A 14,755-nucleotide genomic window follows, 5' to 3' on the forward strand; every position below is an offset into this window, starting at 1 on the left:
ATAGCATTAGACTTTAGGAATATATTTACTCTGATGGGCGTGGTGGTCTGAAAGTGACGTGTTTTCAGGTAAATTTCTGGCGTGTTTCTATCTTGGCTGCAGAAAATAGAGCTGCACGACTGATCCAGATAAACCCGGACTAAAATCAACAGTCAGCTGCGCAACCAGAACTGGATCACCTATCATCACGAGCACTGCTCTCCCCATTCACTATACCACACACCATCACTTCTTTACCACCTTTACCTTTAGCAAAAAACACCTCGCCCAGAGCCTTCAGCAATCAACTATAATATAAATATACTTAAAAATCTGCACAGTAACTATAAGTTATTATTAGTTATAACTATGTCTGACAGTTATAAGGATTTATATTAATATTCAGTACACAGATTTAATAACTGTAGCTTAATATAGCAGATATACGCATTCTGCTGTTTGAGAATTTCAACAGATGCTCGTTCTCAATCATTTTCTTATAAAAAAAGAAAAGAGAGAAGCACTTTGACTGAACATAATTTAATATGTTACCTGGCTATTATTAAACTGAAATTCACTTTTATATTTTTTTATATATTAAAAACATAAAAACACATTGTCACCGCGCTCTTGTTTGGTGCTGAACTTCAATTTTTCAAAACTTTAAAAAGCTTTATAAAGCTATATGTTAGCGTTCGTTTTCTATCACCAGGGCACATTTATTAAAATATATAATATATTTATTGAATAAATTAAAAAACAAATCCAGGGCTCTATAAAATGCCACATAAGCACGGCATGGCGGAGTGTGTTAAACCGGCGGGGGTGTACCCACGCTGAGCGTGTGCCTCGGCACACGTATAAGATTATATGCGTGTCCATGCGGATGACTATTGACTGTTGTGTGGCACACCTGTGTTTTTCACCGCCAAGATAGTAACACGCCAGAAATTAACCTGAACACACCTCACTTTCAGAGCGCCACGCCCATCAGTGTAGATTTATTCCTAAACTCCAACACTATTTTAATTTCATTGGTCTAAGGCGTGAAAATAGACTGTTGACGGGGTGTAAGATAGCAAAGAGCATTGTGACGTGCCTTGCACAGGGTGTACAATAGGGCCCAAGGTGTTGAAGTTCAAGCACTATTAAATTCTAAATAAAACTGTATTATGTCTGTTTTATGCACTTTCTAGGGTATAAAGAGTCATTTGGTAAATGATATAATCAAGCGCAGCTGCCTGGAGTTAGCCTAGAACATTTCCCAACTCACTGCTCTGCTCCTGCTTCCCAAACACCTGATCCAGCTGATCTGCTCATCAACATCTTACTGAGTTAATATTAGAGTTTAACACCATGATGCAGGAAAAGGAACCAGCTTTCTCTCAGTGTTAATTCTAAAGAACCCTGTTGATTTTTAAGGTAAGTGAAGAAGAAAAAACTCCTCCCCCTGATACTTAACAGCTGTAATCTGGGTTTAAATATTATATAAGGTCTGCAGAGAATTATTTGAAGAAAACATCTGATTATTTTTACAATATAAAGATCACCAGTCACCTGTGCTGATAGTGCTGTTTGCTGGTGATGGACTTGGAGAATGAGTCTGTTTCTCCACAAGACTCATTCACACGTTCAGTTTGAGTCAGAAAGGGTAAATAACTGACTGACTGACTATTTATTTATAATCTAGTCCAGACTCGACTCGTGTAAAGATCCTGAAGGTGCTTAAAGGACCTCAGTGAAGCTGGCCCCTCATATCATTAGAAATGAAATAGAAAAGTTACCATTGGTTAGTGCTACATTTCTGCTGTTTTTTTGCAGCAAATCTGCGTTTGTGCTGTTATCATTATTGAGATATTAAACATATTCATTTATTGAAATATTAAACATCTAATTTCTGACCTGTTATGTAACACAGCCCCTCATCTGTGGCCAAACTGCACTCAGATGGTCTCGTTGGTTAGTGCTACATTTGTGCTGTTATTGTTATTGATTTATTAGATAAAAAATATTTAATGGGTGTGAAGCTGGCAGCTCATATAATCAGAAATGGTATAAAAATATTTCGATTGGTTAGTGCTGCATTTGTGCTGATTAGTGCAGCAAAAATTAGCGTTTATGATGTTATCATTATTGAGATATTAAACATCATATTCACTGTTATCGTTATTGAGAAATTAAAAAATTTAATTTTAATTTAAAGTCCTTCATCTGTGGCTGAATCGCACCAAAGTGGTCTTGTTTTTTAGTGCTGTGTTTGTGCTGTTATTGTTATTGAGATATTAAACATTATATTTACTATTCTCCTTAATTAAATATTAACCGTTTAATTCCTGACCTGTTATGTTACACAGCCCCTCATCTAAGGCCAAATTTCACCAAAGCGGTCTCATTGGTTAGTGCTACGTTTGTGAAAAAAGCAAAAAAGATTGCGTTTGTGCTGTTACTGTTATTGAGTTATTAGCTAAAATTATTTAATGGGTGTGAATTTTCCTAATAATATTTTCCTAATAAATAAATAACGTTAACAGCCCAAACGCTCATTTATGCTGCACAAACGTAGCACTAACCAACGAGACCACTTTAGTGCAATTTGGCCACAAATAAGGGGCTGTGTTACATAACAGGTCAGAAATTAAATGTTTAATATTTCAATAATGAAAAGAGCACAAACACATATTTTTGCTGCACAAACATAGCACTAACCAATGAAAAATATATATATATATTTTTTTTTCATTTCTAATGATATGAGGGGTCAGCTTCACTTGTTGAAAGTCTCTCACAGGAAGGAAAAGCCGGTTCTGACTTGCATTGAAACAGAAGATACAGATGTCCGTGTAGCTCTTGATTAAACAGTGTGAAAATCACCAACAGCAGTAACTCTGTTCTGTGTATCACCTTAAAATGAGATCATTTCACTTGTTAAGGTTTAGTTTTTGGCAGTTTATAAATGATTGTTCTTTTTAATCAGTTCAGTCTAAGTACTGTAGTGTGATCTAAGGGTCTGTGTTTTAGAATCTGTGGTTAAGACTAATCTATAGTTTATGCTGATCTGTTTTTGGTCAGTTATTTCTATGCTTATTAAGCAAAGCTATCAGTGACCTCTGGTGGAGTTCAGTTCTTAAGTCATGTTTTGTGTTTATTGGGTTATAATGGTTAAACATTAATTATTATTCTGATAATCTGTGATTTTTAGTCTGTATTTTGTATTTTAGTTGCAGTAAAATGGTGAGATCTGGTCTTTCCAGCCCAGTAAGACTCTCATCATACCCACAACCCCCTCTGATTTCTGCTCATCTGGATTTTATGAATTGGTTGAATAATCTACTGGTATTGCAACTTTTTAAGGTGGACCAGAAATACAGAATAAGTTCCTGTGATGTACGATCTTTCAACTAGCACATGAACACAGCATGAGAACAAACTTATTTTACACCAAAAAATCACATTATTCTCTCACCTCTCAGCTTCCTGTGTGTGCTGCTCCCCAGAGACGCTCATTTTGGAGCTCATCTTAGACCTTTTTTACATCTAATCCTGTAAACACGCACACACACACACACACACACACACACACAGTTGAGACCACGTGTTTCCTTCATCTTAAAGTTGTTATCTGAAATATTTCTATGTATTTCTGTTCTCTTTGTGTCTAAAACTCTTTAATATCAGATCAGACAGTAAATTCTAGTATTAAAGCTTCAGTTTTTACCTCTGTGCTTTTTATCCAAACGCTCTTCACCTTCTTCTCTCATCTAAACAGAAGCTGCTGAAGATTTCACTTTCACTTTAAACCGGTTTAAACTGGATCAGTTCCTCACTATAGGAGGAAGTGCTGAAAGGCTTTTTACAGGTTAAAGAGAGAGGAGTGATGTGTTTCTTGACCAATCAGAACACAGTGTTTAACTGTGGATGAATGGAGGAATTACACTATAACTTTTTAAAATATATACAGTACTGTGCAAAAGTTTTAGGCACCAAAGCAAATTACACTAATCTATTTATCTCAGCAATATGAGTGTTTTAACCTGAAAAAAGCCCCACATATTATATATGAACAGATGTACATAAACATAAATACAGTAAAAAGTAACAAGGAATTTCTCATTTTTAACTATAAGTATGTTTTATATCCTGTGAGCTGAGCTGAAGAACAAAGTGTAGAGATTCCAGATTTCTCCTGGATGCTCCTCAGCCAGCATGTGTTTATTATGTTCAGTTCCGTCAGCAGCTCACCTGATTTACCACATTTACCAATTCAACAAACCAGGTGTTGATTAATATGATGAGAACTAGAAATAAAACTCTATTAAACTCAGATGAGGAGGAGAGATTAGGAGATGTTTTAAGGAAAACAGGGCTGTAAAAGCTGCTCTGCTCTTTGTAAAACTGTTGTTTGTATTTATTGTAATGCTGTAATGTGTTTTACTGAGCTAATAAACACTTACTGCACAGATAAGAAGCTTTTTCTTTACTGAAATTCCCACAGGTGCCTAAAACATTTGCACAATACTGTATGTTATTTTTTTTAACGTACAGTGATTGTATTATTTTCAGCACATCTTAAATTATATAAAGAAAGGAGTTAAAAGAAAATAGAAACAATCCATTACTGCATTAAAATATTAATTAATAAACAACAACAAAAAACATATATACATGAATACATTCATACACATAGCTGGAATATATTATTGTAATACAAATCATTTAACTTTTAATTATAATCTTTAAAAAGCTAAAAAGTGTAACTAAAAATATCAGAGAAGTTTGTCTCTTTAAAAACTGGAAGAACAGCTTTGTTGAGTCGCTCTGATGGTTGATGTTTAATATAAACATATTCCTGCATATATGGATCATATCTGTAAACTCTTTATTCTGCTCTGAGTTCCTCACATCTCCCACTCTAAGTGCTGAAATGTGTGTTCTTCAGTTTCCTCTGCTCTAACACTGCTGACCTGGAGCTGATGAATCTTCCATGGGTTATAAAATACAGTAACACACATCCTTATAAAGAAACTGTAAAATGAGCTCGTGTGAGAGAGAGGGCAGTACCTTAAATAAAATCCTCAAAAATCTTTACTTTCTTTTTTCTCTTTCCTAGAAGCTCCTCAGTTTCACTGTCTGACTGGCCAGCAGTTTAGTCATAATCATGACATTCCTGCTCTACATCTACTATTAAAAATAATAAAATAATAACTGACTGCACATAACATTACAATACATATACTATTATGATTATATTATTAATATTTACCTGATTCATCTTCTGTTTTACAAGTTGAAAGGTGAACCCGTCTCTTTCAGGCTCTGACTTTTTATTTTTGATTAAATGCAGAAAACTGCCCCCTTCTAGACCATCTTACTTCCTTCTTTTCATGTTCAATCCATCGACTGGGGAGAAAACCCTCCATTTTCACACCATTTTCACCCCATACTGCTCTTATAAAAGCCATTATCTAAAAATATAAAACAGAATAAGTCTGAGTCACTCGTGACCTTACCAAACACATGCACTCAAAACATGTTTATAGATGTTTCATTAAAACATTAATACACAATTAGATTCCAACTGAACAGAAAGATTCCTATTATATCAAGATTAACACAAACTTTAACATAAATTTATCTGTTATAATTAAAGCAGTTCCTCAGCGTTGGCTAGCTGCACTCAAACATCACAATCCTACACTTGATCACAATTGTGGAGTTTGCAGCTGTTCTTACTGTCCAAACTAACTTTTTAAAACTCTTTTTTAATCTATAAAATGTAAAACCCGTAAAAGGAGCTCTGTTCTGATAGAAGTGAGTTTAGGACAGTGCTGGTTAGTCTGGTTATGTGGTTTTTCTCCACATTGCTCGTCACTCCTCTCTCTGCTCTGATAGGTGGCGCTGTTGGGCTCTTTCCTCGCGGCGCACGGACTCTTCTGTTATAGTACTCTGGGTCGGACAGTCAGTTCACCCAAACGCATAAGAAGAAGAACCGAACATGGAGGGGCGTCCTCCAACTTCAGCTTATTACTCCACCCAACTACCAGCACCCTGTCCTCCACAAAGTCCTCATTTACAAAGTGCAAATCACAGCATCACGCAGCAACGCTCAACAACCACTGTCTGATTAACAGACAAGATATAAAGTAGACCTTCTTTTTACTGTGTTTTATTACTGTATAAAATTCATTGCTATGGAGGACCAAAACTGCCAAAATAAAAAATAAATTAATAAATAAAAACATAAGTAAATCACTTAATAAAAGTAATATGGTGAATAAAACGGTAAAGAATATTTATAATTAATATATAAAATAATTACATATACATAAAAATAATATCAGTATAATTTGTTATTTATGGGTTTCTTTAATTACCATTGTTTCTGATTGATTTTCTTTTGATTCATTTAATTATTTACTTAACTATTTTATTCTGCATTCATTTATTTCCCAATTTATTTATTTCTGCTTTCATTTACTTTCCAATGTATCTATTTCTGCATTTATTTATTTTCTAATATATTTATTTCTGCATTCATTTATTTTTTGGTCAGTTTTGGTCCTCCACACATTACTAGATCCAGGGGAAATACAAAAGTGATCTCCTTTGCATTGATATAATATTTGGCTTCTTTTGCTCATTTTCCACAGAGTTATCTAACGTAATGTAAACTAATGAAGGTTTACTGAGGCATAATGTCACATTTAGCACTAGGACAACATGGTGCTACACTTTTTTTAAAGAGCTCTTTAAAATAATTAATAATTATATTTTATTCAGCTTCCCTGACACTGTTAAACCTATAAGGAGTTTTTTTTTTTTTAATAGGACTCTATTGAATTGTGAATTGTTGTAACTACATGTAGTGTTTCATGTCCAGTTAAAGGGCTAGGGCAGGGGTATTTAATTAGAATTCAGTTTGGTCCAGTTAGAGAAAATGTCATCAGGCTATGGTCCGGACCGTCACCAATGTTAATTTATGTTTTAATTCAGTGTTTTATTCTGTTTACTGAAGAAGCCTACAGTAGTTCTGTCAGTGTTTTATCAACAACTGAAAGACAAAACAAATTACACATACTAGTATATTTCAACAATATTTATTGTTTTAAATAGGCCTGTCACAATAATTACATTATCAACCATCATAAAATAAACGGAAACACCCTCAATAATTTAACATATCGAGTCTAATAATGTGAATCTGTATGTTCACTTTGTTTCAAAATGCTATATTTATTCTATTTGATTTTATTTATATTAGATTTAGGCCAGCCTGTCATGATAATAATTACATGAATGATAAATCGTACAATATATTGAGAAATGTTTGCTGAACTTGACCAAAATATCAGCCTTTTAAAAAAACAGTAGTTTTATTTTATTTAATATTATTACTGTAACATACTTTATTATGTTGTGGGTAAAACTGATGGGGGGAGTTGACAGGGTTGTTTTGGGAGTAAAGAGAGAGTGCGCCTGCGAGCTCGGGAGTTTTTTTCTTGCAGAGGAGTTTCTGATCAGGTGGATAAAGTGGAATATTTTGCACTCTTGTCTCGGTAAAGCTTACTGCGCTGTAAAGCACGTAAACCATAAAGACAATAAACGTTCCGCCGCTTTAAATGAACACGGTCAGAATTAAATCCTTCTCAGTAGTTTATCGGTTTGGGTCCGGACCTGGACCACGGTCCACCTATTAGTGACCCCTGGGCTAGGGGAAGTCATTTTAAACAGCATGGCTTCAGAGGACTGATCTTGGATAGTATATGGAGTATTTATGGCTGTAATTTGTTTTATAAAACTAGAGTACATGTGGGGTGAGAAGAAAATTGTGTAAATTAGATTTTTTTACAGAACCATATTCTTTTAAAGAGTTTAAGCTCTCAGTCACTCAATACTGTAAGTATAGGAACTAACAACCAGAAAACTGAAGATAAATTAGTAAGAAATATTCTGTTTTCTATTTGTCTGTATTATTTCACCACTGCCTGTATGATGATGTGGAGCACAGGCAAACTTCTGTAACACGTTTATTATAAAAGAAGACGGCCAAAGCAAATTAACCAAGTATTAGCATGTCTGACTGACATTCTGTCCTTTCCTACCAACATCTTCTAAACACAGTTTAAGAGTTTGTGATAAAAAAGAGGTAAAAATTCTAGTTAAATTAACTATCTGTGTAAATTAACTACTTTCAACAATTGTAAAACAATCGTTAGTTATAGTATTTTATTTTAAAGTAAAATATGCTACTGACAGTTTCTAAATCAAGCCTCAGACTATTAATACACAGGACTATAAGTTAAATATAGCTAACAGATGTACCTCAATATAGCTAACGGCTAATTTTCTCAACGTGCAAAAATCCAAGGTATGAAGAAACTGGAGCGGCAGGAGCTGCGTATTATACACTCTAACCTAGACATTACATAAAGAGCTAAATACACAACACACTGCTAATATTCACTACAGTGTTTTATTCCAGAATATTTATCTGGAGTTTGTAATAAGTTATTAGTAACGTTAAATATTCTAAACGTGGGGAAAACATAAAAACAGCTCACTTCAGAAACCGTTTGGATAGTTAGCTAACCTACCTTTTTGTTCCTCTTTGAGGAACACTGTCTGCACAAATAAAAAAATGGTAAAGGAAAACCCTTTTTAATGTAATTCTTGATTATTCTTAATTCTTGTTGAATTTTATTTGTTTTTGGAGTCTCTTAACTGCCTTAGCAACAAAAAAGCTGTGTCCTCTATAAAGTACATGAAGGAGTTAAATTTGCTGGTTGATGAATGAGATGTGTTTTCAGTATAAACTGTTTGTTTAGCTTGTAATCACTTTTTGGTTGTATGTTTAAAAGATCTTGGATGTCCTTGTTTGTATTTTGTTGTTTTGTAAATTGTAAAAAAAAAAAGAAAAAGAGAGAAAAAAGGCCTGATTTGTAGAAAATATTGTAGAATTAAAATAAGGAAAAAAGACACATAAAAACAAAAAAACAAACAAACAAATAAATAAACAATTTGAGCGCCACCATGAGGTGCAAGCTGTCCACTGTTTTTACTTTTACCAGACTGAGAATAAAACGGCACAATTTCTCTGTACTCTGTACTGAATACACATTTAAATTTAAACTGTGTGTTTAGTATAGAAATTTAAGTACAATATATTTAAAAATGGTAAACGCCAAGTGATATATACATGTATTTATTTACATATTTTACAGGGACAATTCAGATAAACACTGTTAAACAAAATACAAGTTATGTAATGTATATAGGAATTCTAACTGAAGCTAATTTCCAGCTCCTGTTTCTGGTTATAAGTGCTTAAAAATAAATAAAACATATTTTAAGGCTCTGTAAAAGTTAAAAGAATGAGTGTGGATACAGTTTATACAGTTTATGAAGGTTTCCACACATTTCTTATTGATTTAAACAACATGATAAAAGTATAAGACAGTGCTGAACTGATCACTGTCGACTGGTTAACCCTCACTGCTCTGTCTGCTGTACAGAATATAAAAGTGTACTATACTGTATGTGTAGATTCAGATCTCTCTAAACCAGATTCCACACCACATTTTAGCACAGCCAATGATTTAGAGCTCGGGGTATTTACCCAAGAGTCTGAAAATGCTGCTCTACCTCTCACTGACTTTCAGTAGAAATTAAGAATCTTCTGGAACCAAAATATAATCTGTGAAAATTTCAGTTTCTGACAGACAAGACTCCCACTTTCCTACTAAACTCCACAATATAGAAATCAACAAGGTTCTATTTCCACTCTGATAAGAAGATTAGAGCTGTTCTGATAATGATCTGTTACTGTTTAGTTCAGCTATTCCAGCAGCTGAACAGTCAGATCTCACTTCAGCTCATATGAACATTTTGGAAGCTTCTAAACTCCACATAAGTGCTGAATGAAGAGCTGATGAAGAGCCCAGATTGTCCAATAAGAGCAGGTCAGGTTTTCAGAAGCTGGAAAGCAGAAAACAGAACAGAATGATCAGACATGAACACACACTTACAGTCAGCACTCACCTTATTAGATTGTGAAAACATCCACAAGCAGCAGAAATTGTATAAAATCCTCTAAATCTAAAACTCTCATTCTCTGTCTGACTGAAACTCACTGAGCACAGTTCCACACACAAGGTGATTCAAAACAGCTTCATCAAACAAACTACAGCTTAATCCTATAAAACCACACACTCACATACCAAACACTTCACACTCTACACTGTAGAGATGGAGACTTTGGGTTATTTTTGGTCAAAACTAACTTAACAAACTAAATTAACAATGTATTACATGTTTAATTATAAATGATAAACTAAAGACATCAACCCTCTTTTCTATATGGTAAATAAAGTGTCTGATAAAACGATATTAAATTTATATGGTTTGTTAATTAAGCTAAATGGTTAATATTGTGCTGCTTCTCTACACAGAGTCACAATAATGAGTCTTAGAGAGTAATATATTCTCACTGCACTGAGAAAAGGCTGTGAAGTTCATCCTGTGTTTAAAAGTTAAACAGGTTTGATTGAAGTTGATACAATATTTCCAGTGACTGTGAACCACAGTAACACACTCTGTTTCACACAGGTCTGTTTTCACCCTAAACGTCACTAAAATAACGGTCTGATCTGGTTTGTTCTGCAGGTCAATCAAACACCTCCTTTCTTTAAAAAACAGGAAGTTCTTGGCCATGCTGTGATGTAACCCACCTGACTCTCAGCTACAAACAATGGTAGCTTAGCAACACTGCCCAACCATGAACTCAGTTATAACCCAAACATACTGTTTTTATTTCATCAAATCAAAATCACCATTAATTGGTGCATTTTGGGTAGAATTCTACCAGTCCACTGTATACAATATTACCATAACATGTTAACTTAAAGCCAACTCTAAAACACTGTAGGTGAACATCAATTGTGTGTGTGTTTGTGTGTTTCAGAGACAGTAAGTCAATAACTCACTATAGTTTCTCCAGTTTAAAGTGAGGATCCTTCTGTAGATCAGAGAGCAGCTTCTTTCCTGACTCTCCTGGATTATTGAAGCTCAGATCCAGCTCTCTCAGGTGTGAGGGGTTTGATTTCAGAGCTGAAGCTAAAGCAGCACAGCCTTCTTCTGTAATACTGCAGCTCCACAGCCTGCAGAGAGAAGGAGTGAAAAGTACAACAGATGAGTGTACAGTTATATTCAGTTGAAGTTGAAGACGAATAAATAAATCATTCTGTTACTTTGTGTAGAAGAAAATTTTCTCCTATAGTGTTACAGAAACTACTACAGCTTCACTCCTGAATCCTGCAGTTCATTATTACTCAGGTTCAGTTCTCTCAGAGTTGAGGGGTCAAATTGGGGTGTTTAATGCTGATGAGAAAATAAAAAGAAATAAAAAAAAAATGTCCACAAGTTGCAGTTGATAGTGCAGACAAAGAAGACAACATAAATTACCTTTTTTCACTATTATTATTTTTTAGGATAAATCTTTTGCAACAACAGTTGGCGTTCCATTTTTCTTTCTGCAATACATTCCCTGCATTGTGTTCCTCTGTTTTGTTAGCGAGTCAATTTTGACCCCTTTTTGATGTGGGGGCATGGGGAGAGGAGAGGGGCGTGGCCAAAATTGAAAGGCGGGTTATGGAGGATTAACATCATCAGCTGGAGCGTCTGCCGCTGCACATAATGCTGGAGGTTGGCCAGTTCATCCGGCCGTCCTAAACAAGCTAACCAGGCTGAACTGTGTTAATGTGTTAATGCTAATCATTCAATTTACACACACATAATTATTAAATTATATAATGTTGTTTTCAGTTGTTAAATTGAGCAAAAGGCTGAATTTGGCTTCTTTTTCACCAGCATGCATGCTGCCTTTACATGCGGCCGCCTGTAGATGGCTGATTTGAGCAGTAAAAAAAACCATTAAAACAACACTGTGCAAACGCTATGAATAAAAAGGAAAAATGCAGAAAGGCCTCCAAGTTTATTTCAGACTTTAATATAATGTAGATAAATTAAGATAATAATGTAACTGCAGAACATAATATAAAAAAAAATAATAATTACTGTCCCTGGGGGGAATTAGACTGTTCCAGGAACTTATATTCAGATACACGCAATTACACACTCAAAAAATAGAATAATAACAAAAAAAAAAAAAACTAAAAAAACAAAGATAGACATTTTCTCATACCAGAATGGGATTTTAGATGTTTTTTGTTTTTTTTTTGTGGTAGTTTTATTTTAGTTTTTATTAAAGACCCCAATTTGACTCCATACAGTTTGAGCTGAGAGCTGAGGCCAGATCTTCACATTTAAAACTTACTCTTACACTCACTAACAATAACACACACACACACACACACAGTCTTTTTGAGAGTGGGCAAATTAGGCCTGGACAATAATTTGATATTGGTATTTATTGCGATAAGAAATGTTTCAATAACGATGATATCATTTTTGTGTCATATCGATATGTATTATTTACAGAATCTGTCACAGACAGGCGTTTCACTGCAGAGCTGAACACAATCAGCCTCCGTAGCCGGGCTACGTCAATGCATGATGACGTAATCACTCAGGCACGTAGCCAGATAGGCTAGGCTAGGCTAGGCTAGGCTCGGATCCGCTCCACTACCGACCCTAACTGAGCGGCTCCGCTACATACAATATTTTCCTTATTCTGGCTGAAGCGATTTTGTAGTTTATGTTATAACTGAGTTATTTATAGTTGATAAATCCTATAGGTTTGATTATTTTACGGGTATATCATGTTCCTTTTATGTGTATGAAGGCTTTTTGCATTCTTTATCCTGGTTGAAGCATTTTTATTTTGATCTGTTAAATCTGTTTACAAAAGAATAAGAAGCCTCTGTTATAATTTAAAGTTATTTATATTGGTAATATGTATATAGGTTGTAGGTTTATGTTTGACAGGGATGTCATGTTTTTATTTTGCTATATGCAAATAAAAGTGAGCATTGATTTATTTAGAAATGTTTTATTATATTAAGTGTTATATATTATTCTATAGTTTTTGTGAGAGGAGGCTTCAAAAACTTACATTAAATTTTCAGACAGTAGCAGGTACAGATTTCCAGTGCATTCCATTTATTCCTAGCAGATTTTCTGAGGCCTTCAAAGTATTTATATCGATATTGATACCAACTTTATGTTGTTAATTTAAAGCAGTCTCTTAACCCTGATCTCTGCCCTAAAATTGTGTGTTTTCCACCAGATCCAACTAATCAGCTAATAAACAATCCTTTATTGTTAAAATCCCTTAGCCCCTAATGGAGCCTAAATCAATCATTATGTATATCCAGCAGTGTATTAGACACATCATACCACCACTTACTTTATTAAAGTACCTTTAAAGCAGATAAAGCTCTAGAATATGGAGAACAGTGGGAATATGCAGTAGAATATGCAGGAACAAGGTTAAGAAACATTGATCTAACCTGACTTCTGTTCATTTGTAGTTTACAGTAACACCACAGTAAGACCACATGTCCTGACTTTTCATGCATAATTTTTTTCTAAAAACAGTAATTTAATGTGTTTAGGTTGTAAAGTCACCTTTACTTGGATGTAACTAATAATAAACAGAATACAAAAAAGGGATTATTTGTGATTAAAAGATGTTGTTCTAGGACACTATAGGCTGGGCTTTGGTTCATATTAGCAAATGTTCCCCCCCCCCCCAATATCAAACCCGCTCCTGTACTGTTACGCACCTTAAGACAAGAAGAATAGGACAAAATGATAGAAACACTTCATCACTTGGTGTCAAAATATCTTAAACATCAGAGGAGATGTGATAACGACACCACAACACACACACACACACACACACACACACTCACTAACGCACACACACACACACACACACACACTCACTCTCTCTTTCTGAACATTATCAGGCAGTATGAGTGTGTTTGTTTAGAGAAATCACCACACAGTCAGTCTGATGAAAATGTAAAGTTCAGAGTGACTTTTCTCTATGAGCAGTTTCTGCATTTCTAATACTGTGTGTGAGTGTGATTGTGGAGGTTATCAGCATATTCTATAGAGAGTTGATGAAGCAATGGTTCAGCGATGGCTCGGGGGAACACTGTGCAGAGGACTGATGATCATTCTACACACCACCTCCACACACTGGTACAGACTGTGGGTAGTGGTTCTGATCACTACCCAGAATGGTGTGAGTATACGCAGCTTATTTTACTGAGAGGTGTGTAACTATAAGGAAATAAGAAACATTGAGCTGCTTTTTAATGGATGATTTTTACTCAGATTGCTGCGTAATAGTTAAAAGCAGGGGTGGATCTACTGGGGTGCTAAAGGGCAGCTGCCACCCTAAAAGAAAGCCTTGCCACTCCTGCTGCCACCCCAGTTGGCAGCAACGAATTAACCCCTTTCCACACGCCCCCTAGTGGCCATTCCACCGGGGGAAATTGACTCAGCGGACATTTTGAATAACTGTAAACAAATAAATATATATAGTTTTTGCAGTGAAATCACTCTGATATGATGGAGGACACTCGTGGCTGTGTGTGTGTGTAGTGAAGTGTGTGCAGTAGTGTGTGTTAGTGTGTGTGTAGTGGTGTGTGTTAGTGTGTGTGTGTGTGTGCAGGGGTGTGTGTTAGTGCGTGTGTGTAGTGGTGTGTTAGTGCGTGTGTGTAGTGATGTGTGTGTGTGTGAGTGAGTGAGTGCAGTGGTGTATATGTGTGTGTGTGTGTGTGTGTGTAGTGGTGTGTGTGTTTGTGTGTAG

The 14,755-nt window shown here is 35.1% G+C and overlaps 1 protein-coding gene across 14 annotated transcripts in view; it reads right to left on the reverse strand.

The window, feature by feature from the left end:
- LOC111188855 (NACHT, LRR and PYD domains-containing protein 12-like) overlaps positions 1-14,755 on the reverse strand; it is an 859,751-nt gene that overhangs the window by 458,204 nt on the left and 386,792 nt on the right. Inside the window, exons 1-2 of one of the 14 annotated variants that reach the window (XM_049472887.1) lie at positions 3,695-3,777; positions 3,443-3,519 (exon numbers count right to left, since the gene is read on the reverse strand). The exons of the other annotated variants lie outside the window; for them this stretch is intronic. Coding sequence (XP_049328844.1) covers positions 3,443-3,495 — 53 coding nt within the window. The 5' untranslated portion in view covers positions 3,496-3,519; positions 3,695-3,777. Of the gene's footprint in view, positions 1-3,442; positions 3,520-3,694; positions 3,778-14,755 lie in introns of those variants that run through there. 14 annotated transcript variants of the gene reach the window in all.

The sequence above is a fragment of the Astyanax mexicanus genome, unplaced genomic scaffold (genome assembly GCF_023375975.1).
Source record: "Astyanax mexicanus isolate ESR-SI-001 unplaced genomic scaffold, AstMex3_surface scaffold_31, whole genome shotgun sequence".
Lineage (NCBI taxonomy): Eukaryota > Metazoa > Chordata > Actinopteri > Characiformes > Acestrorhamphidae > Astyanax > Astyanax mexicanus.